The sequence below is a fragment of the Polypterus senegalus genome, chromosome 2 (genome assembly GCF_016835505.1).
Source record: "Polypterus senegalus isolate Bchr_013 chromosome 2, ASM1683550v1, whole genome shotgun sequence".
NCBI lineage: Eukaryota > Metazoa > Chordata > Cladistia > Polypteriformes > Polypteridae > Polypterus > Polypterus senegalus.
Genome location: NC_053155.1, coordinates 301,006,184 through 301,031,614, shown reverse-complemented (window position 1 = coordinate 301,031,614; position 25,431 = coordinate 301,006,184). Strand labels below are relative to the sequence as shown.

General features: G+C 37.5%; 1 protein-coding gene across 1 annotated transcript in view; it reads right to left on the bottom strand.

The window, feature by feature from the left end:
• Positions 1 to 25,431, bottom strand: part of rb1 (retinoblastoma 1) — a 287,527-nt gene that overhangs the window by 175,255 nt on the left and 86,841 nt on the right. The window contains exons 11-12 of the mRNA XM_039745852.1: positions 23,324 to 23,401; positions 8,717 to 8,804 (exon numbers count right to left, since the gene is read on the bottom strand). Of these exons, the coding sequence (XP_039601786.1) occupies positions 8,717 to 8,804; positions 23,324 to 23,401 (166 nt within the window). The remainder of the gene's footprint in view (positions 1 to 8,716; positions 8,805 to 23,323; positions 23,402 to 25,431) is intronic.

Here is a 25,431-nt window from a genome sequence, read left to right as displayed (position 1 = left end):
TATTAGCTACACCTATTCAACTGCTTGTTAACGCAAATATCTAATCAGCCAATCACATGGCAGCAACTCAATGCATTTAGAAGAATGTAATAAGAAAGGTGATTTAAGTGACACTGAACATGGCATGTTTGCTTAGAAACTGCTGATTTACTGAGATTTTCATGTGCAACCAACTCTTGGGTTTACAGAGAATGGCCTGAAAAAGAGAAAAAAAGATCTAGTGAGCAGAAGTTCCCTGTAAGAATATGCCTTCTTGATGCCAGAAGTCAGAGGAGATTGGCCAAAGTGGTTTGTGCTGATAAAAAAGCAACAGTAACTTAAATAACCATTCATTAAAACCGAGGATTAAAGAAGAGTATCATTGAATGCACTACACATTGAACCTTGAAGCAGATGGGCTATAGCAGCAGGAGACCACCCCGGGTGCCACTCCTGTAAGCTGAAAAACAGGTAACTGAGGTTACAATTCAAATAGGCACACCAAAATTGGACAGTGGATGATATGAAGAACATTGCCTGGTCTGAGGAGTCTCTATTTCTGCTGCAATATTTGGATGGTAAAATTTGGCATCAACAACATGAAACCATGGATCAATCCTGCCTTATAGCCACAATTTAGACTGGTGGTGGTGGTGGTTTAATAGCACGGGGGATATTTTCTTGGCACTGTTTGGGCCCTTCAGTACCAACTGAGTATTGGTTAAATGCCACAGTCTACCTGAGAATTACTGTTGACCATGTCCATCCCTTTATGACTGCAGTGTATCCACCTTCTGATGGCTTCTTCTGGCAGGATAATGCGTTATGTCACAAAGCTCAAATCATCTCAAACTGGTTTCTTGAACATGACAGTGAGTTCACTGTACTCAAATAGCCTCCACAGTCACCAGATGTCAATCCAATAGAGTACCTTAGGAGTGGTGCAACGAGAGATTCACATCATCACATCATGCAGCTGATAAATCTGCAGCATCTGCGTGATGCTATCATGTCAATGTGGACCAAAATCCCTGAGGAATGTTTCCAGCTCCTTGTTGAATCGATGCCACAAAGAATTATGGCAGTTCAAAAGGCAAAATGGGGCCAACCTAGTACTAGCAAGGTATGCCTAATAAAGAGGCCAGTGACTGTAGAAAGAAGTGAAAGTGTTTGTGTCTCTTATTTAAAACTAAAATCAACTATCAATTTCAATTTTTTATTTTCTTTCCAGTAAATACTAAACCACTGGTTACCTCCTTCCCCTAAACTAACAAGCTAAAAATCAACCATGTCTTTATATACCTGTATATGGTAAGGTCCCTCAAATATTAAAAAAGCACATTTTTAAAACAGTCTCTGTTTTGCTTAGGTGTTTATAGAGTTTAGTGGAAAGAACTGTTAAAAAAAAAAAAAAAAAGGAAAGCAGAAAAAAAGCTCAGTGGATTGACTGGTTCTTGTCAAAGCAATACGCTGTTAAATATAAGGCACACTTCTGGTTTTGTTCAATAATGAAAACAAATACTTGGTGTCTCTTAATTATCAAAGCACAATTTGGTAAAATAAAAGTAGAAAGCTAGACAGGTTTAAAGTAAATTGCAAATTAACAAGCTTAATCACCCTTACACTTTGTGGCATTTAGTTCAAACCTACTATTAGTACTGGAAAGCAACTTTGTATAGAATATGTTTGTTTTTTTCCTTATGGCTCAAAGAAACACTTCTTCTTTCGGCTGCTCCCATTAGGGGTCACCACAGCGGATCGTTTTTTTCCATATCTTCCTGTCCTCTGCATCTTGTTCTGTTACACCCATCACCTGCATGTCCTCTCTCACCACATCCATAAACCTTCTCTTAGGCCTTCTTCTTTTCCTCTTACCTGGCAGCTCAATCCTTAACATCCTTCTCCCAATATACTCAGCATCTCTCCTCAGCACATGACCAAACCAACACAATCTCGCCTCTCTGACTTTGTCTCCCAACCATCCAACTTGAGCTGACCCTCTAATGCCCTCATTTCTAATCTTAGCATCTTTAACTCTGCCACCTCCAGCTCTGACTCCTGCTTTCTGGTCAGTGCCACCGTCTCCAGCCCATATAACATAGCTGGTCTCACTACTGTCCTGTAGACCTTCCCTTTCACTCTTGCTGATACCCGTCTTCTCACAAATCACTCCTGACACTCTTCTCCACCCATTACACCCTGACTGCACTCTCTTTTTCACCTCTCTTCCACAATCCCCATTACTGTGTACTGTTGATCCCAAGTTTTAAACTCATCCACCTTCACCAGCTCTACTCCCTGCATCCTCACCATTCCACTGACCTCCCTCTCATTTACACACATGTATTCTGTCTTGTTCCTACTGACCTTCATTCCTCTTCTCTCTAGAGCATATCTCCACCTCTCCAGGGTCTCCTCAACCTGCTCAAAGAAACTCAAATTTCAATAAATAACTTCACAGACAATATGGCTACACTCGGGCTGGCTTGGGGTCATGATAGAATTAGTAACGGTAAATCTTCAGTCACAAAAAAAAAACTAGATTTCTGACTAGATTTAGAAGCACTTGATTTAGGATCAGTGACCCAATTCATTTAGTGATTTGACTCATTTGTGGAGTTATGAACACTTACTGTGACCAGGTGCCAGCCTTGTACCCATGCCTGTATGGACAAGGCTGAAAGCAAAATGATTTATATAATTAAATACAACAGGGAAACAGGGGAAGACAGGTTATAATGGTGGTGTAATAGTATTGTGCCAAGTTTGGATAGGAAGACACCAGAAAATGGAATATACTGATGTCAGAGTCAATGCCACAAAAACAATATCTAAATCTTTCATCTCAACCCAAAATGCTAACGGAACCTCTTAAATCTGGTAAAAATGCATTTCTTTTACCCTACAGTATATCAAACTTAAGTCACTAAGAATACTGCTAAAATGCTTGTAGTTTACCCAAAATCACAGACAATTTGAAAAAGAAGGATGGAAAAATGGGCAGAAATAAGAAACAAAACTTTATTTGTCTCGAGGGGAAAATTTGGCTTTTTCAGAAGCTCACATTTATATTACATAATGACAAACAAACCACTCGGAAATGCACACGCAAAACAATAAACAGTAAGGAAACTTCTGACTTGGCTGTCACAGTCCCAGTGGGGGATTATGCAGGTGTATTGCTGTTGGTATAAAGAAGCTCCTGTAGTGTTTCTTGACACTTCTGCTGAATAATTAGTTGGCTGAAAGGCCTCAGTGTTAGTTTGTCACAGAGAGGATGTGCAGCATTGTTCATAATGCCACTCAGGTCTGTTTTCATTCTCTCCTCTACTACTACTTTCAGGGGGTGATTGCTGATTCGGTAGGCTTCTCCTGAAGCAATGTTACCAGCACAGAAAAATCACACTAGTCATTACAAAATCATTGAAGAGGCAAAGGAGACAAGATCAGCCCAGCCTGTCATATGGACTCCCAAGTAAATGCAGCATTCTGCCACCTCTACATCCACTCTCTGAATAGTGACTGGATGTAGATGCCGTTTGGTGCATGAAAGTCAATAAGCAGTTTCTTGGTTTTGCTGATGTTAAAATGCATACAATTCTTTCTACATCAAGAAACAAAGTTGTTCACCCAACTCCAATACTCTGTCTTTTTCCCTTATCAACACACCCCATAAGTGCAGAGCCATCTGAAAATTTCTACTAGTAACATGACCTGGTATTATATTTATAGTCAAGCTGTACAGGCTGAACATAAAAGGAGACAAGACTGTTGTGGTGCAGTGAACTTTTATACTGTCACCTAGGTGACATCATATGTTGTGACTTCTAGCCATAAAGTCACCCCACACATAAAACGAAAAAAACACAGACAAACAAATTTATATATATATATATATATATACACACACACACACACACACACATATACATACATACATAATATGCTCTGTACACACACCTGAAAAACTGGAAAGGAGGAGAATTTGAAAAGAAAGAAAATTTCTCCTTTGGCAGTCCTTTAGGCAGGTGTATTGCTGTTGGTATAAAGGAGCGCCCGTTACGTTTCTTAACACACTTCTGCTGAATGATTCATTGAAGTGCATAATAATCTGAAAATTTCTGCAAGTGATATGATCTGGTGTTATATTTATAGTCGAGATGTACAGGGCAAACAGAAAAGGTAACAGGACCATAACTTGTAGTGCAACTCCAACTTTCATCATATCACCTATGTGACATCTTCAGTTACAACTTCCAGCCATCATGTCACTGAGCAGGAGTCGCACCCAGTGATTAAAAAAAGCCAACAGGTGAAATATTGTTAGATTTTAAAAACAACCTTTAAAGTGAAAGATAATGTGAGAAAAAATATCCCATATTCCAAAACAAGGATGAAATTTTTGACATCTCATACTGTTCATATAAACATTTTAGTTAGGCCAAGACATTAAGAAAATATCAATGATGAGAGCTTATGCAATTTCCTAAGCAATACCCACTATTGGGAGTGAACTACCTTTAATAACTCTGTCCACACCTGACTGACCTCTCATATGGCATTTCTGAGAACAATAGGGCTGCCTGCAATTGTGTCCATTCTATAAGAAAAGGAGGAGTGTAGTTCCAACTCATTTTCCTTTCTGGGTCTTGCTGCACTTTCAAAAAAAAAATATGCTTATCGCTCGAATCATTCTTTATTTAGCAGATGGCTTTTCCCAAGGCAACTTGCAAAAATGAGAATACATACAAGACATTGACAGCTTGCCAAGATGGTGTGGTTAACAGTCAAATTGTGTTCATGATGCATTATACCCTACATGAATAGCTGCCTGTGTGTTTATTTTCAGCTCACTTTGTTCTGATTCTGTTGCCACCTACTAGATGCCTTACATACGCAAGCACCTACAATAAGGAAAGCAACCACAACAGACCAACCATGCTAAGTTACACTCAAGCTATTCCAGACCAAACTATATGTTTTATTCAAGCAGAGTGGTGTAAGTTACTGTTCTTTAGGTTTATTGTGAAAATTTTCTACTAAACTTTCTTATCCAAAGTAGATTCTTTACTGTGTCTAGCTTTATCTTATCTCATCTTATATACTGTTTACCTGAAATATTTAAAATCACCCAGTATTACTGTAATGTCCGCATGCATGTACAGTATATTGCATGCTGTTTGTCTTGTACTCCGTTGTTAATGTTGAGATATAGAGCTGTACAGTACATAGCGAGATATATATATATATATATATATATATAGATATATAGATATAGATATAGATATAGATATAGATATAGATATAGATATATAGATATATATATTCTATAATCCTTGTAATTCTGCATCTCAAAACAAGAATATTTCCATTTGGCTATAAACCTAATGAACAGAATACCCTTGCCAGGAGAAAAGTAAGTGAATTGGGGAGCTTTAACTTAAAAGTCTAATTTATTATTCTTTTTGCTAAAAGCAAAACAAAATGTCTATTCATTTACAAAATCAAGCTATATCTGAAATGTCTGACTAGAAGAACATACAAAGATCCCCCTCCACATTCATGATTATGACATTCACAGTTTCAGTTCATTAGTGAGCTGGCCATGAACAGTTACATGGGAACATTTTTAGAGTTTGAAGAAAGAAACATGCAGTTATATATATATATATATATATATATATATATATATATATATATATATATATATATATATATATATATACACACAATACTGAAAATAAATTGTATCACATAAAATCCTATAATATACAAATATTAGTGTTATATAATACTTGTTAGTGTAAGTGCATACTCTATTGTTAAAGTCAAAGGTTATTTTAGGTTTTTTAAAAACTGTGGGATCTACGCTGGCTACTTTCACTGTTCCCTTAATTATTCAGCAGATACAGACATCTCCTTAAAGGTGGTGCACTTGCCCAGCACTCTTTCCTGTACTGGAAACCTGCACAGAGCTCTATCCATCCACCTTAGTTCTTGCCTGTCTCGAGCACGTGCTCACTTCTCAATTTCCTTTCTCCTGATTACTTTGTTACTTTTCTTGCCTGCCCCTGTTCTTTTCATCAGCACAGTCAACCCCAGTTGACACCGTGCACTCTCCATGCCACTAAACGGTAATCAACTCATTAAGCTTGCTAATCAACGGTTAAGTTTATTAAAAAAAAAAAAAAAAATCTAAAACCAATTAATAAATTAAACCACATACATAACACACTGTAACACACCCTACCACAGTAAGGGAGGCCCAAGTATTGTTCAAGGATTTTCACATTTGCAAGGATTAGGGGAAGAAGAACGTGAAAATACTTGGGCATCTTATTTGTGGGGTATAGGAGGTTACCTGTTTAGTGTACTTTTTTGTTGATGAAAATAAATAAATAAATTTCAATTTATATCAGTAGATGGAATGTTACTTGCAACTGCCAGGTTCAGGGCACTCTAAACTGCTAGTCTTGCACATTAACATATATAATTTAAAAGCAGGTGACATGTTTGAAAAGAAAAACCTTTTTTATTCTTTTATTGACTTAATGATCAATGTTTAGAACATTCTAAATGAAGAGATTTGATATGAGTGTGTTTCAGACAGCAATCTTTAAATTTAAGATGCTATTAAAAAGCTTAATTTCAAATGAAATATTGCCCATGAGGAGATGGCACATGCTGTACTCCTCTAGTCTACACACATTTTCCTCCAGGTACTGTAGTTTTGGGGTTGTTGGAGGAAAGACATCCATGTTGGATTAACTACCATTTCCATATTGGACCTTTGTGGGTGTGGCAGTGTTCATGATTGGCTAGAAGACTGATTGATCGATCGATTGGCCAGGCTGTTTCTTGCCTTGCTCCTAGTCTGTATAGACTGTTGAAATTTATAAATATCTAGGTACTACCTTAAACTCAAAACTGGTAATCGAAAGACAGAACATTAAATTTTGAGCTTAAAAATGTGGTGTCTTTTATAAATGTTATATTTATTTTGTACTAATTTCTGTTCTTTTGATGTAGCTTACAAATCCTAATGTTTGCAACAAAAATAGGATTAATCTAATGGTAAAATGTAATAATTAGGTCAGAAAAGTTTAACCTGACAGTCCTATTTAATTAGCAAGTATGGTAGAAAGCACAATTCATCCTCTCAGACAGAACTAGTGCACTACATTCAAAATTCAGCTAGTAATATCAGATGAGAGGTTCAAGTTTATGAAGATAAAAAGCATTCACTTCAAATACTTATTATTCGGTATGCTAACCTTCCACAAAAGCATTTTCATAAACATCCACAGACTTAACTTTTGGGTGTAAAAGTATTTCATTCTTTTGCAAATATTGGTCAACATTTTAATAACATAAAGTGTTAACATCATATCAAATGCATTATGTTCACAACTATATTTTACATATTGTAAGTATGTTTGCTGGCTGAGGTCTTCCGTACTGTGTCTTTAAAGTAATGTCTTGATCTTGCTTTAAAAATTCTGTTGACCAAACAAAGTTTCCCTCTTGTAACAATTAAAATTTTAACTGAACTGAAGCTTTTACACATGATAATGAAATATTCCTAAGCTTCAGAAAGTAAACATTTTTTAAGAAAAAGAAACCCATTCTAAACATACAAACACTTGCACACATTCTATAAAGCATATTACAATACATTGATCCCTCGCTATATCACGCTTCGCCTTTCGCAGCTCCACTCCATCGCGGATTTTAAATGTAAGCATATCTAAATATATGTCACTGATTTTTCGCTGGTTCGAGGATTTCTGCGGACTTTGGGTCTTTTAATTTAAAGTACATGCTTCCTCAGTTGGTTTGTCCAGTTGATTTCATACAAGGGATGCTATTGGCAGATGGCTGAGAAGCTACCCAAACAGAGCACGTATTACGTATTAAATAAAACTCCTCAATGATATACGATGTGCTTCCCGCGCGGTGCTCGATTGTTTGCTTTTCTCTGTCTCTCTGACATTCTCTCTGCCTGACGGAGCGGGTGTGAGCAGAGGGGCTGTTTGCACAGAGGCTGTTTGCCTAGAGGATATGGACGCTCCTCTACAAAATGGCGCTTTATCGCGGTGCTTCGGCATACTTAAAAGCACGTATTGATTTTTTGATTGTTTGCTTTTATCTCGCTCTCTCTCTCTGACATTTTCTGCTCCTGGCACGCATTCTTTGAAGAGGAAGATATGTTTGCATTCTTTTAATTGTGAGAAAGAACTATCATCTCTGTCTTGTCATGGAGCACAGTTTAAACTTTTGACTAAAGGGTGTTATTTCATGTGTGGGGGCTCTAATAATGTTAACAGTGTGGGAGAGTTTATAAGGGCTTAAAATATATAAAAATAACCATATAAACATATGGTTTCTACTTCGCGGATTTTCATCTATCGCGGGGAGTTCTGGAGCATAACCCCCCAATCAAGGACGGATTATTGTACAGCTTTTTAAATTCATTTGGGAAAAGCATGTTATTCAAATTTGGACTACCAAAAATTACTTCAGTATTACAGTATATGAAGGTCACTCTTGTGTGCAAAATTGGAAAAACTATAATAATAGAGTACCACTCATTTTTGCTATTGAGTTTTAATATAAAGGTGTATACCTGGTCTATTACAACATAGCCAACAAATCAATATTTTAGCCTAGAAAGTAATTATAGCATTTGCAGCAAACTGTTCTGATGTCACATATTATTTCTCAGAAGGTAACTTACACCAAAATATTTCATCAGATTTTCAGAAGGCTTGCTGCTTGCAGAATTCAGGATAATTTTCAGTTGATTAATCGAATTCAAGGCAGCCCTGTGAAAACAGAAGGAGGAATGAAATGTACGTACAACCTATAAAATATAACCACTGATTAAAATTAATATTAACAATTGACACTTTCATGACAACATAGAAAAATAAATAACTGCTATGATAAAGATACAATTACAAGTGAAGGCTGAAAAAGAGTATTAACTTTGGAACAACCAAAAATAAAGTCCAGGCTTCAGCCTAATGGAGAAGCTGTGGCAGTGCTGCATGGAGGGCTTGGCAATTAGGATTCAAGAGACTGATAGTCATCCAGAAAATTGCCTCTTGAGGTTAATGGTGAATCTATAATGAACTTATTGTGTGAGGTTAGATTTATATCATGTTCAGTTTTGGTGAGGACTAGATGATTGTTAGTTTTGCCTCAATATGTAAAGCCACAGAACGTTTATCATCACTGTAGCACTAGAGCCAAAAAGGAACAATTTACCAAGAATTGCTAGGTTAGCTTGCTTTTACTTTTGTTTAATACAGACTGCTAAAAAGACAAAACAAAACATTTTCTGGAGTTAAAAAACAATAGTTCTAAACCTGCGCACATTTTCAAAAAAAAGCTATCAATTTGTCCCAGCTGTCTAAAAAAACAGTTACTGCTACAACAATGATCTGTGATTTGCTGGTGGGGAAACTGTGCACCATCTTCGTGGGAACTGTGTTATTCACACAAAATAGGATGTATTATGTGATACAGTGGCTGCGTCCCTCAATGTGCTCATCTTGTGACTCACAAAGCATGTTACAGCAAGATTTGTCAAAGGCATTCTTAAGAACCTACTCAACCTTCACTGTCCATTTGCGCACAGTCCTGGTGGTGACTGGCAGCTGCTGGACAATGGGTTTATATGCAGGTATAAGCTAAACCAAATTATGGCAAAGCAACAGAGCTGTATTCCATTTTAAAACAGGCATATAACAAATCCAGGCTCCTGCTTCCTCAAATTTGTGAGGATGGAGAAAAGTGGAACATGGTTAAAGATCCCAGAAATTGTGATGAAAGTTCTGGGATGGTTGAGAGTGAGTTTGCTTACTACAGAATATAACATGCCTGTTGAGATTGCCGCATCAGCCTTGTGGGGATGGGGGTTGTAAACTGCAAGCACAATGAGAAGTGAAAACTCTCGGCATGTAATATGACTATAAGCCCACCACTAGCAGCTCAACATTTGGGTCGGATACCTGTGTTTTAAATGTAATGTGTCCATGGTTGCACCATTCTTCACTTACAAAAATGTCAATTCCCATTCCTTTCTTCATACTATTTTCTTCTTCTGTCCGCCTTTACAATTTTAAAGCCATCTTTGGACTCTGGAGTTTCATCCCTAACTCATGTCTCTGTGAAGCAAATGGCACTGCTGAGTTTTAATTCCCAATGGCTGCTGATCAGCTCTGAGAACTCATCCATTTCATTCATCAGTGACCTTGCCTTGCCCATGATGATCGAAGGCAGGTAGGGGCTATACTTTCTACTGTAATTGCTGAGCAGGGATCCTGCTCACTTTCCACGATGTCTATGCCACAGTTCTGCTGGCAGCCCAATGAATAGCGCTGGTGCTCAGGGAGACAAAGGGAGCAGCAGCTGCTGTTGTGTATAAGTGAGTGTGAATCCTTCCTCACAACTTCTGTTATCTGTGTATTCCAAAAATAAAGTTACCAATCAACAACAAAGACAAACATGGGAGTTGCTATAGCAGAGAGCCGCTCAAGGCCATTACAGAAGTAAAATTATATTTTGTTACACAGGTTACTAGTTATTTTTGCCAAATTGCCCCAATGGGGTGTTTGATGCTTTATGTACAAACAAATTTAAGTAACAAAGATGTAATTCTGCTTTCAGCTGTTTTTCTTCAGGGAGGCCAAGTATTTAAAGAATATTTTCTTTTGTTTCTTTTTTATTTTGTAGGCATTTAACATTTTGTAGCAGGGTTACACCATTTGCTGCATTATATGTGACAACAGCAATGTTTACAGAAGACCTATGCGTGAGAACTGATGAATTGGACATTATGTAGAAGCTCTTTGACAGCCTAAGTCATATCTACAAGCTAATATATTTTAACATTTCTAAGCAAAGAATCCATCTGGGTGGAGACCAACAGTCATTACCTTTTCAGATTTATAATAGTAAAAGCATTTTGTTACAGAGTATCTGTTTCAGGTAATCTGGACATACTTTATACTTAAGATAGCTCAACTAGCATGGCCGATTAGAACAAAACCCAGTGTAGACCCTGGACATGCTGGAGGGATTATATTAGATTGTAAAAGAGTAAATATTACTCTGTAGATTTAAGGACTGTATCTTGTATTGATAGCCATTAGACTGATAAACTCCCTCCTTGTTGGACAGTGATAAGAGAGGTTGCTTTCCAGTAAATATAAGCTCACTAAGTTTTATTTAAATGATCATGATACTTTGCACCTTTTACAATGTCTGCTTTGCTCCTGTTTTATGATGGGAGTTTCACCCTCTTTCCTATGATGCCATTTTTGTTGGCACAAAGTATTTTCAGATTAGTAAACACAGAACTGGATTTTACCTACTGCCAACACTTACATGAATTACCCTATTTCTTGATTTTACATCTGGCCTGAAAATAATGCTCAGGCAGAATACTTTCATTTCAGAAACTTTAAAATGATAAAAATGCCAGAATAAACAATCATTCATATATCCCATGACCAAAAGGCAATTTGTCTATTCTCACAGAACACATTTCCTTATTAAGGAAATTGCTTCTTACTAAACAGCATGCAGAGGACAGAATAAGCCATGTCAAGTATAGTAAAAAAAAACTATTTCCAAAAATATTTAAACCATTTTAAGTATAAATGATTTTTTAAGCCTGGATTCAATTGTAATGTTAACTTTGATCATTTAGAATACAAAGATGTCATGTTAAAATAAATAAATTATTCCCAAGATCCCAAGAAATACTACTAGAAACAGTCCTATCTCTTTTTCACTTCACTCTGCACACATTTGACTATAAATATAACAGCGGGTCATGTAACTTGCCGAAACTCCCAGATGATGCTGCACTTATGTGGTATTTTGATAAGAAGGATGAGACACAGGAGAGGAGCCAGGTGGAGAACTTTGTTTCTTGGTGCAAAGAGAATTGTCTCTATCTTAACAATAGCAAAACCAAGGAACCTCTTGGAGTTTCGTTGCACCAAAAACCTTCTGCACCCAGTCACTATTCATGGAGTACTCCTACAAGTACTTGAGTGTCAACATTAATGACTGGCTGGAATTGCATCAAAACACAGATGGATTATATAAGAAAGGGCAGAGCAGGTTCTTTTTCCTTAGGAGACTGCATTCCTTTAAAGTAGGAAGAGGCATACTTCACATCTTCTACATCTCTGTGATTTAAATTGCAATCTTCTAAACTATGGTGTGCTGAGCTAATAACATCACTTCAGGAGAGGGCCACTGAATCAACAAGCAAATTAAAAGGGCAGGTTCAGTTATAAAACACACTATGGACCCTCCTGGAGGTCATAGCAAACGAGAGACTGAAAACAAAACTGAGTGTCATTATGAACAATGCTGCACATCTCTCTGACACACTAACACCGAGAACTTTCAGTCAATGGATTTATTCAGCAGAAGTGCATCAAGAAACGCTACTGGGGCTCCTTTATACAAACAGCAATACACCTGCATATTGCCTCACTGGGAGTGCCAAATCAGCTGTTTTCTTTCATTTTTAATTATCTTTCTTTTTTAGCCATTCTGGCATGTGTTCAGACCACAGTGTGTGTATATTTATTTATTTATCTATCTATTGAAAATCCTTTGGTAAAAACCCAAATTTCCGACTGGGGACAAATAAAGTTCTGTCTGTCTATCTAAAGCATGGTGTCAGCTAAACTTTGGCAGACTTGTGATTGTATGTACTGTGAAATCTAAAAAGGGAATCAGACAAAATACTTTATCCCTAGACCAACAGATCCATGAAAAAATCTTGAAGTACAGAATCTCAGAGCCAATCGTTTACAGCATGCTTTTATGCATGAATAACACAACTTGACTTCTCCCTAACTTTGCTTCTTTAAACATTATCCATCTTACTTCCTTCATAGCATGAGACCTTTCCAAATGTCTGCAATGGCTGCCTGTATATGAAAGATGATCTCTATTGTTTGCTGACTTTTCTTGCATTAATTTGAAAACAAGATTGATCACACATGGGGATTTTGTAGGAATGGAGCTTTTTCAGATTGTCTATGGCTGGAGGGATGAGATGGAGTGGAGTCCTACAGAGCAAGGTTCAGAGAATTTAATATGGATTACGAGACCGCTCTTTTGTTAACCATTGGCTCAATGATTTGTTTTAAAGCCAGTAATCTAATTTACAACAATGCACTTTCATACAGTGCATTGTTGAAATGTTATTCAACATATGTTTTGTTAAAGCATCAGCTAGCTTCCGGAAGTCTTCAAGGTGGTTCTTTCATTTTTTGCTTCCATGACTTTACAAAATTCCTTCAGTTTTAAAGCCTGTGTTATTTAAAGAAGATTTTCTTCTTTAATCCTTTTTTTGTGTTCCTTCCGTTTATTAACAGCCTTATTGTGTACCCCTTGACTTGTATTACAGCCTAAAATTTGCTAATAACTGATTATACTTTGGTCTTGTACTGAGCTTGCTCAAATTATTACTTGTTTACGACCTTGTCAGATTATATGACCTTTCCAGCAATTTTTAGTCACAGACTTCGCTTACATACGCATGAGCATGTCAGTTATGGTATGCTGCCGTAATTGCTAGTCTTCAAGTATGACTTACCCAGCAACTTCGCGCAACCAGTCTGTGATATGTGCTCTCAACAAAAATCAAACAGATTAATTTTGTCTCAAGTGGTAGGGACAAACTTGTGTGTGCATGAGAGCTGACTACCAATAAACACTCCCCCTGCTTTACAATACATACAGATGAGCTACAAGGAACACAGGTTTTTTAAACCTAACAAACAGAAGACTGACTCATCTGCTTGTTGATGCATGTTTTATGTTCCACAACATAATGGAAAAACTAGAAAAAGAAAGGGCAGAGATTATGAGTGAACTCAGTGTACCAGTAAACTCTTTCCACACATAGAGACACACACACAAACACACACACACACACACACACACACACACACACACAAAGGGACCTCCTCCAGCAGTTAGCACAATATTGGCCATGCGAAGAAGGGGCAAGCTTGTGATACTTTGGAAATGTGAAAGTGTGCCTGAAAGTCGTTACACAGCCATTTCACTTCAGAAAATACGATTTCTAGTCGTGTAGTCTTGACACACTCAAGCGACAAGATCATCAACTACAGTCATTAAGTCTGTCATGCCCTCCGACTGGAAGTCGTGTAATGTGACATCGGCTTTACACTAAAATCAACTGATAAAACCACAGACTTATCTTAACTACCACTAGTTCTATTTGAAGACTATTGATAATATAGCACACCTAAACAGTTAGAGATTACTTGATAAGAAAACAACATTCATTCCTTCATATCAAATCTCAGATTACAGGTTTTTGCATTCAGTGCATTTACATGCACATACATAGTTGAGTTATGGTGAATAACCCAGTTAAGGCAGAAATCGTTTTTTAATTTCTTTAAATCCGTGTTTACATTCACAAGTAATCGTCTGCAGTTGTACATGAATCTACCACTGTAAATTTGAAAATAACTATCATGTTTATGATAATTTTCTTATATTTTATAAATATTTTTAGTCTAACTGGCACTTTGTTTATAGGTTTTGTTACTGGATTGCATGCAGCAAACTCCTTTCTCCTTGGCTTGGTGATTAAGCCCTTCAAATACTGCGTGCGCTTCTTGTCTTACACCCGGTGCTTCTAGAACAACAACAACAATGCAGGTATTCTTACTTCAGTACGATAATTGCATTTGATTACTCTTCAAAAAGTAACCAGCCTACTTAACGCATGCTAATTTTAAGGCGTTACCCTACTGCTCAAGATTCTGTTGCAGAGTTTAACACTATGCGTTCAGCTCATCAAAATGAATTTGGCGATTTCTGAAATACTGAGACAGATTATTTCAGCTAGGAGACGGAGTAATACAATCATGCAAACATTTGTCTCTGGAAATGTATTTTGTGGATGTCTCAACCTGAAAGCTGAGTGCACAAAACATATACAGGCTACAAATTCCTTAACAATAACCAAGTTAAGGGTTTACATGGCCACATAATCGGGTTATTAGCTAAGAAAACTATTTCCATTTATCAGGTTTCTCAGAGATCAATAACCTGATTTCTCTGATAGGAATAAGGGTTTAAATGGCATTTTAAAAATCAGGTTTTTACGAATAGCAGGATTATTGAGCCACATACAAACATGACAACTGACTCTTTGCCTCCAATCCAAGAAACCTTGGCATGCATATGAGAAGCAGTCAATAAGTTCCAAGACAGGTTATCATGAAGCACTGCTGCGGTTGAAAGCTATCAATCGATCGATCAATACTTCATTCACATTATCCAGCAGCAGTATACCGATACAAAAAACAATATTAAAGAGTAATACAAATGCATGTAAAAGCAGACAATAACTTGTTTATTTCGAATACTGGATAGAATTTTTCTTCTGGTATGGATTTCAAAAAATATGTATATCACACGAAAATGTGATTTTATGTAAGAATCTTAAGGAACAGTTGTACTCCAAAACTGAACAGAAACAGAGAGCTGTAGACATGGTCCCGGACAGTGGATGAGTCGCAGTACTGCACTAATGCTTGTTCCTCACATGTGCACTGGCATTTTCTGGTTTTGTTGTTTAGAGCCTGCACAGCCAACAAGCGCCAAAATCTGGAACCATGCTGTCACAGAAGCACATGGCTTCTGATGAAATTTACATCACACCAACAATGTATGCATGTTTAAAGCAGGATATCAAAAAGGAAAGGAAGACAGGGAAAACACATCTTGACCTCTGATTCCTTGGCAGTACTGTTGGTAAAAGATGAAGAAGCTACACTTTTATCAGTTCAGGCTGGAAAGGAAATAACTCTTATCAATCCCTTTTGAGTAGCAGAGTGCTAACAAGCATTTTAACTGATAAAGAGGTATGATTCAGTCTGAAAAGCATATACAAGGTAATTAAATGGGTCCCTGTTGAAACCAGTGCAATTTTAATGCAATATGGATTTTTGGCAATACCTCCCACTCATACTGTAACTATAACAACAATATTGCCAAGCATTTGTGAACACACTCAGCCTCAGAAAAGATTTATCAAGGTTGAAAGAAAACCATGTTCAGCACATTGGCCAAGCACATTTTTCATAGAAGTTACTATGCAGTTCACACACAAGATCTCAATAATTCAACTATCATGTCATGACAGCTGCACCACAAGTTTTATGAGAAATATATTTTGGTCACTGTGTGCCTGCTACATCACCTGTGGTGCTTTACTCATCAATTTACAGATACGAGTGGCAAAATGTGATCTTTTGCTTGTTCTTTAAAAGTGGAGATTATTCACTTAGACAATGTACAACAAACATCTTTCCTTCGTCCTCACTAATCAACCTCTGAGGATGTGTTAGGGTTCACAATCAGCATAAGATGCATGACTTTGAAATATAGGTTTTGGGGAAGAGTATAATATTTTAGCAGCAGCTGAACCTACTGGTGACAAATAACCCTTTCTAAGTTTTCTGGCTCTCTTTCATAGTTTGGTTAGAAATCAAACCGAGTCCAAACTGCAGAAGTTGCATATGATTTCAAAGCCAAACATATTTTAATTTCACTCCTACTTATTATTCCTACCTAATGTCACTAAGATTACATTAGATAGACACACACTGCAAGATCACAGTATAATTCTTGTGCCATAGTTGTGGTGATGTATAAATCAATACTATATATAGCTCTTTATATATCCATGCATTTATTTCTAGTAGGATTGACTACTGCAAGGCGGTGTTCACTGGATGTTCAAACTGGTCTTTATACAGCCTCCGGTTAATCCAAAATGCTGCTGCAAGAAATTCCACAAGAACAAGAAAATACGAACACATAACTCCAGTTCTTAAATCCTTACACTGGCTCCGGTTAAGTTTAGGGCAGATTTCAAAATCTTCCTTTTAATATATAAAGCATTAAATGGCCAAGGTCCAGCTTAATTGTCTGAACTTATCATGACTTACAAACCACAGCGCACATTAAGATCTCAAGATGCCAGCCTGCTTAGCATTCCAAGGATTAATAAAGTAACAGTGGGAGGTCGACTTTTAGTTACAGGGCCCCTACACTGTGGAATGGTCTTCCTGTTACTATAAGAGATGCCCCATCGGTCTGAAATTTTAAATCCTGGCTGAAGACTCACTACTTTAGTTTAGCACACCCTGACTAGAGCTGCTGATTAACTTTACAGGCTGCATCTCTGTTGTCAGTCATTAGCACTAAAACATATGTAACATGATAGTTATAATTTGATACTAACTCTCACCTATTCTGTTTCTCTTCTCGGTACTCAAATGTGGCACTTGGTGCCATGGCCCTGCCAAGTTGTTGTGCCTGCCTATGGTAAAGTCATCCCTGATGGAGGATCACAAGAATCATGGGAAAGAGAGGCCCTTTCATCAGATTGGCTTGCCCAGCACTGTTTCAGCTGTGGAATGGCCAAATGGGGAGACAGCTTGATGGATGAGGTCTCCAGGACTCTGAATAAATCCAAATTATGTGATGTCATCCACTGTTAAATTGTGCCGACACTTATCTTCAAATCTTCGACGCCTGTTTAATGTAATATATTCACCAACTAAATCAAACACCCCAGAAATATTATTATCATTGGATGCAGAAAAAGCATTCGACATGATTGAATGGAAATACCTTTTACTATTTTGGAGAAGTTTGGGTTTGGCCCAACATTTGTGCATGGATTAAATTACTGTATACTAACCCAGAAGCTTCAGTTTGCATCAATAACATTTGCTCAGACTACTTTAAACTAGAACGTGGCACAAGACAAGGATGCCCTTTGTCACCACTGCTGTTTGCAATTGCCATTGAACCACTGGCAATACATTGTCGAAATACTGATCAGATAAAGGGGATTAGCAGAGAAGGACTGGAACAGAAAATCTCATTATATGCAGATGACATGGTACTGTATATATCGGACCCAGAAAATTCTGTGCCTGCAGTCTTAGCAGCACTCACAGAATTTCAAAAGCTCTCTGGTCTCAGAATTAATCTGAATAAAAGTGTACTCTTTCCGTGAATTCGCAAGCATATAATATTAGATTAGACACCCTTCCTTTTATCATTGCAGAACAGTTTAAATACCTCGGGGTAAACATCACAAGTAAACATAAAGCTCTTTATCAAAAAATTTCGTGTCTGTATGGAAAAAATTAAACAAGACTCGCATAGATGGTCAACCCTTCATCTCACACTAGCTGGAAGAATTAACACTAATAAGATGAATATTCTTCCTAATCTCCTTTTTATTTCAAAACATACCAATATACATTAATAAATCGTTCTTTAAGCAATTAGATTCAACAATAACCTCATTTATTTGGAATTCTAAACATCCACGCATCAAAAGAGCGACCCTACAAAGACAAAAGGCAGAAGGCGGCATGGCTCTACCTAACTTCCAGTTTTATTACTGGGCGGCAAATATACAGTCGATAAGAACCTGGACACAAATAGAAGAACATACACAGGCATGGACCACAATAGAAGTAAAATCCTGCAGTACTTCTTTGTATTCCTTGCTTTGTGCTCCAATAAACACACGTTATCGGCAATACACTAATAACCCAATTGTGCTCCACTCACTTAGAATCTGGAACCAATGTAGAAAGCATTTTAAGACGGAGAAGCTTCTTTCTGTGGCACCCCTGCAAAAGAACCACCTCTTTCAACCCTCACAAACATATGCAGTTTTAATATCTGGAAAAATTTGGAATTAACTTGCTTAGAGATCTTTATATAGACAACGTCTTTGCATCCTATGAACAATTACGTTCCAAATTTAACATTCCAGCTACAAATTTCTTTCACTATCTTCAAATCAGGAACTTTGTTAAACAGAACCTTCCAGATTTTCCTCATCTTGCACCCTCATCCACGCTGGAAAAATTATTGCTCAATTTCAAGGAGTTAGACTCCATCTCTACAATATATAAAATCCTTTTACAATCCCTTCCTTTCAAAGATCCAAGAGGACACTGGGAAAATGACCTCTCAATTAATATATCAGAAAAGGAGTGGAAAGTAGCAATGCAGAGAATTCACTCAAGCTCCATATGCGCAAAGCATACAATTATACAACTCAAAATTATATATCGAGCACATCTGTCTCGACTAAAACTCTCAAAATGTTTCCAGGGCATGATCCAACCTGCAGCGTTGCAACCAAGCCCCAGCCTCACTAGGTCACATGTTCTGGGCCTGCTCCAAATTAACATTATTCTGGACAAAAATTTTTAATTACCTCTCAGACAGTCTTGGACTCACAATCCCTCCTAACCCATTAACAGCTGTGTTTGGGGTTCTTCCAGAGGGTCTTAAAGTGGAGAAAGACAAACAAACTGTGATTGCATTCACTACACTGTTGGCACGCAGACTTATTCTGATAAACTGGAAGAACCCAAACTCTCCTCTTTAAGTCAGTGGGAAACTGATGTGTTATATTATTTAAAATTGGAAAAAATCAAATACTCAGTTAGAGGATCTGTGCAGACTTTTTCAAAACATGGCAGGATCTAATCAGTAATATTTTGAAATGATTTTATAAAGCACAGAGAATTTGTTGATTTAGGTATTTTTAAAAGCCTTAAATTTTACACCGTTTGGCTTGCTCTCTCTCTCAAGGGTGGGGATCGATCTGTTCTTAGCATAATTCTTTTTTTTTTGTAAAAACTTGATTGCTATGTATTGATTGTAATAAAATTAATAAATAAATAAATAAAAAAAAAAAATTCTGCTACATTCTTCTAAAATTTTTATTTTTATGCTGCACTGAGGATTTGTTCTGTTCTGTGTATTGCATCATATTGACCCCTTCTTTTTGACACCTACTGCATGCCTAACCTACCTGGAAAGGGTCTCTCTTTGAACTGCCCTTCTTGAGGTTTCTTCCATTTTCCCCTACTGGGTTTTTTTGGGTGTTTTCTTTGTCTTCTTAGAGAGTCAAGGCTGGGGGGCTGTCAAGAGGCAGGGCCTGTTAAAGCCCATTGTGGCACTCCTTGTGTGATTTTGGGCTATACAAGAATACATTGTATTGTATAAATATAAAAAAATAAAAGAGTAGCAGAAAATAAATAGACACAGTAATTAAGAGTTTTAAAAAAAGTAACAGAGAACAATTACACATAAACCAGCATGGTGGGTATAGTACAGAGTGCAAGACAAGTAGGATTAGGTTACTGGGAGTTCAGTGACCTTATGTCCCTGGGACGAAGCTGTTCCTGAAGTGGGTAGAGGGAGTGGTGGGGTTCTGTTAGTGCTTCCCAGAAGAACAAAATGAAAACTGGGAATGAGCTGGATGGCGCCATCAGAGATGACTAATTCAGCTCTCCTCAGACATCTGGTTAAGCAAATGGCATGAGGGTGTTGAAGGTCAGCCAAAATGGTTTTAGAAGCTGTATGGACAGTCCTTTGGAGGACTTTGTGATCCTGTAAAGTCACGTTACCAAACCACACTATGATGTATCAGGTGCGGATACTTTCAACAGTGCAATGGTAAAAGTTAACCAGTGTATGATTCTCACCCCAAAGCTCTTTAGCCTTCTCAGGAAAAATAACTTTTGCTCGGCCTTTTTGAGTATGCAGGTGGTGTTGATGGACAACAAAAGGCAGTTGGTGATCTGGACAACCAGGAATTCTGGACAGGGAAGATATTGATGAGGACTGGAAAGTGACTGTCTTTGTTTTTCTAACGTCAACAATGACCTCCTTTGTTTAGTCAACATTTAGGAGAGGTTGTTTTATGGCACCATATAGACGAGTCTTTTCCGCCTTCCTGTCAGCAGCCTCATCATCACCACTGATAAGGCCAATGACAATAGTAGTGTCTGTGAATCTGATGATGCTGTTGCTTGCCCTCATGCTTTGCTATACAGTCCTAGGTAAATAGACTGAACATCAATGGGTTGAGGCAGCAGGTTTCTGGAATGCTGAAGGCAGAGCTACATTTAATGAACAGCTTCCTGAAATAGGTGTTTTTCCTTTTCATATGTCCCACAGCAGTGTGGAGTGTGACAGAGATGACATTAACCATAGATCTGTTCCACTGGTATGAAAACTGTACTGGATTCAAGGTAGCAGAAATGTTTTGGTTAATGTGGATCATGTCCATTTTCTCCAGATTCTTCATCACCACAGAGGTAAAGGCAATAAGCAAATAGCCATCCAGGCAGGAAAGAACAGATTTCTTTGGCACATGCACAACTGTAGATTTTTAAAACACTGTACATAAAGACAGGGAACACGTTGAAAATGTCAGTGTACACCTGTGACAGTTGGGTGGCACATGCCTTCAGGATACAGGACAGGATGCCATCTGAGGTGGTGGCTTTGTGGGATTTAACCCATTTAAAGTTTCTACTCATGCTGGCAGCTGTCACCTACAGGAAGGTTCTGCTTGCCAGTAGCACTGAAAACATCGTGCTGAGCTACAAGGCTCAAAGAAGAGAAGTCATTCAGCTCATCTCAGAAAGAAGTGGCTATGTATATCGGCACAGCTGGTGATGTTTTGTAGCCCATGATTGCCTGCAGACCTTTCAACAGTTGACACAAACTGCTGCCGCCAAAATCATTTTCCTGCCTACTACTGTACCGAGTCTTTGCTGCTTCGATTGCCATGCGTAACCCGTACCTGCAGCATTTGTAGTGCTCAGTTTCACTTGAATTAAAATAAGCAGTCTGCTCCATCAGGGATTTGCGAGCTGTGCTGTTCACCCAGGTTTTTCGACTAGGGTAGGAGTGTGCAGTACCAGTAGACACACAAAAGTCCGTGGATAACCTAAAAAACCTAAGACAATTGTTCCAAAAACATTGCAACTGTGATAGGACAGAAACTATCTAATCACTGCTCATAAGAAAGTCTTCCAATTTCCTTGGTCATGACTGGTCCACAAAGGTCATGTTGGTGTTAGGCCATCTTTTACAGGCATTTTCTTTTTACACCAGCTCATAAGGGATGCCAGTTAACCATAACCATATTGTTCAGCATATGAGTATTTAATATGCTTACCATTTCAATGGTATTAAATATTACAGGCAGATACAAGGTTACAAACGTGTTTCCTTCCTGCTTACATTCATAACATGATTTTGTATGAAAGTTGGAACTTGCACTGAAAATGTCCATTAATGAAAATATCGTCAAAAATCCATAATACTTTATTACTTATATTACAAAAATATGCTTCAAATACTTTTAAAATGACAGTGAAGCAATATCACTTTACTTTAAAATCAGAAAGCACAAATAAAAATACAAACAATTCAAACTAAAATGAGCCACACATAGATATAGTATGTTGACCTTATGCTTAAACATCTTAATTGCATGGCTGTTTGTTCTGCCGGTTACATTCAGTGACATGCGCTGGCTTTGCTGTTGGACGGTGGAGTGTCACTTGCTCCGTCCAGTAGCAACTACTCCCTTAGACAGCACTACTGGGGCGCATTCTTCTCAAGCAGCAGGTTCTACCAGGCTAGCTAAAATGCCAGTTACTGATGGAACTGTCTAGCTGTGTGACTGAGTTTACAGCACATGCCACCTGTTACATTCAGCAAACAGTGACATGTTATGCAAAAAAATCACAAGATGATTGAAAATGGCAGTAAAGGCGGAAGTGTGCAGTACTCTTCTCTCTAGCATTTTTAATGGCTGCTTCATATCCATCCATATAAAAGAAGTAAGCTAATTAGGACAAGTGAAAAAAGCATGTCTTCAGAAAAGTTTTTTTAACTACAGGTTGCTAGTTTTGGATCACAAAGAGTATTGCATTCAATAGGGAACAGTCGTATATGGTGTGGGATGTGTCTCACTATGGGTAGCTGTAGGCAGTTTAAGCAATCGATATTGCACCTCTATGATTGTCAGTGTTAATTCTTCAGCCAACCCACCATTTCCTCCCCCAAGGATGACTGTCAGTGGCAATTTTCCAAAAGGAACCCCTGCCCTCCCAAATCTGACGGTCATCATAGACAAGATTGCGTTGTGAGAAAATAAAAGTTTAAGAAACACTGCTGTAGGCGAAAAGTAATTAAACTCAGTAGAAAAGCACTACCTGAGATTTTGTGCGCTTGTTCATATCTGCAGAATTTCTGTAACCTACGACCCACCTATATTTGCAAATGTGCATAATAAGGTGTAAACAAAGTAAGCTTTACCAATCCAGGTGAACCACTTACAGTAGGAGATTCACTTAAGATTGAAACACTTAAGTATATGTTGTCTGATTTAGAATTCAGTGAAAGGATAACTTACCTTACAGGGGTCTGAGGAGGAATCAGATTGGAGTCATCGTCTAAGCAATTCTTCTTGGGTGTTTTTTCTAGCAGACACCTGTAAGTTTTAAAAAGAAAAAAAATCAAAATATTTTAAGAATATAGAATGTGGATTCAAATATAGTCTACTAATGAATACACATTCTATTAATTTTTCATAAATATAAAAGATTCTTAAAACTACTAAAAACCTGTTCAGTCTCCTGTATTTATACCTGTTCAGCCTCAAAAGCTGAGCAAAAAAATAAAGAACTCAAATGCAGCTTGACAATTTCATTATTAAAAATACAGCACTATCAAAGACATGAAAGTGTGTATTTTAGAAAGCCATATTAATCTTTCTTCCAAAAGAAAATGTGTAGTATCGTTGAAAATGACCATATACTCTATACAGATAATTAATAAAACTGCAGAATAAGAAAATCGGATTCACTGGAAAGTGTGAGCAATTATTAGGAATTTGTTAGCCAACAATATGGATGGTAATAAGGAAGACTGAAAATAAACCAACAACTGCATTTCCCAGAGTCTCAAGCAAATTACTTTCATTACTGAAAATGTAATTTTTTTCTTCATATTAAAAAAAGAAGTGATCTAATAAAACAGTACAACAATAATTCTCAAAACTAAAAGCAACTTTCTAAAACAATTTAGGGGACTTGAGATTTTTTATTTCCATTTAGAATGCAACCTGCTAATGGGCAGCAATGTCTGAATCTGTGAGAAAACAACTTCGGAGCATATTTAAAAAACTACAGTCATCACTTTTATTTGAGTCATCACACTTATGAAAGTCTTACAAGTGCATTAAGGCAGCTTGATTGTGCAATGGTTACTGTTGCCAACTCATGGATTCAGATTTCTCAATTAAACTTTCATACCATATCATTGTCTGTACGGAAGCTGCACATATTCGCAGTGTCTAGATGGATTTTTCGCTTGTGACTCCTGTCTTCCTCCCAAATCTTACAGGTTAGTTTCACCGATGGCTCTAAATTGGTTCTGTGTGAGCGAGTGAGTGAGTGAAAGTACTACATGACAGTGTCACCTGCAATCAGCTGTCCTGTAGTCCAGTCCTGGCCCCCTCTTTGCCCAGTGTCCTGGATAGATATTGGCTACCTAGACCTTTGAACTGGATTAGGCAAGTCTGAGAATGTTACAAATAATTCACTTTAATATTTCCTTCTTTTTTGTTTTAAATTGGACATTTAATACACTACCAGTCAGATGCTTTAGAATATCCCATTTTCTTGTTTTTATTGCAATGAGAAGTCAAGCAAAATGACACCTTTTATTGGCTCACTGAACAGATTACAATATGCAAGCTTTCGAGACAACCAAGGCCCCTTTGTCAGGCAGGTTGATTGCATCCTACCTGAACAAGAGGCCTAAGCTGTCTGGAAAGCTTCCATATTGTAATCTGTTCAGTTAGCCAATAAAAGGTGTCATTTTGCTTGACTTCTCATTGCATCCATAATGGCTGACACGACACGACACTCTACTACTTCCTGTTTGTATTGAAATTTACGAAGGTCAAGTCCAGGTATAACCTGAAATGGTATAAAGGTAAGTGGTAAACTGCCAGTGTTTAATAAGAAAAACTGAATAATAATTTAATTTTCACAGTTACACAAAAAGGCCTTTTTGAGAACCAAACCTACAGCTTTCTGCAGCAATCAAAGTTAATTGATCCTTGAAAGTTGAATCAAACAATTCCTATATGTTTCCCTAATTTTGTTGACTATTTACAAACCCCAGTCAGTGTTGTTACAACCTCTGAAGCACTATTTGGACAATGAAGCAGAAAGTTGTATACTTCTACAGTATCATAATGGTGAGAAAATGTCAATCAACAAAGGAACACAACCCAACCATTATAACCATTAAACGTGATGGTCTTTTCTTTACAGAAACTGCAAAAAAAGCTAAGGCATTAGTAAACGGCTTCCTACACCATCAAAAGGAACTTGGAAACTCTTGACAGGAACAGGTCTGGCAGACCCAAAGGCTACAATAGAAGACAAGTTTCTGAGAGTCAACAGCTTCCATTACAGGTGCCTCACCAGACAACAGCTTCAATCGCCACTA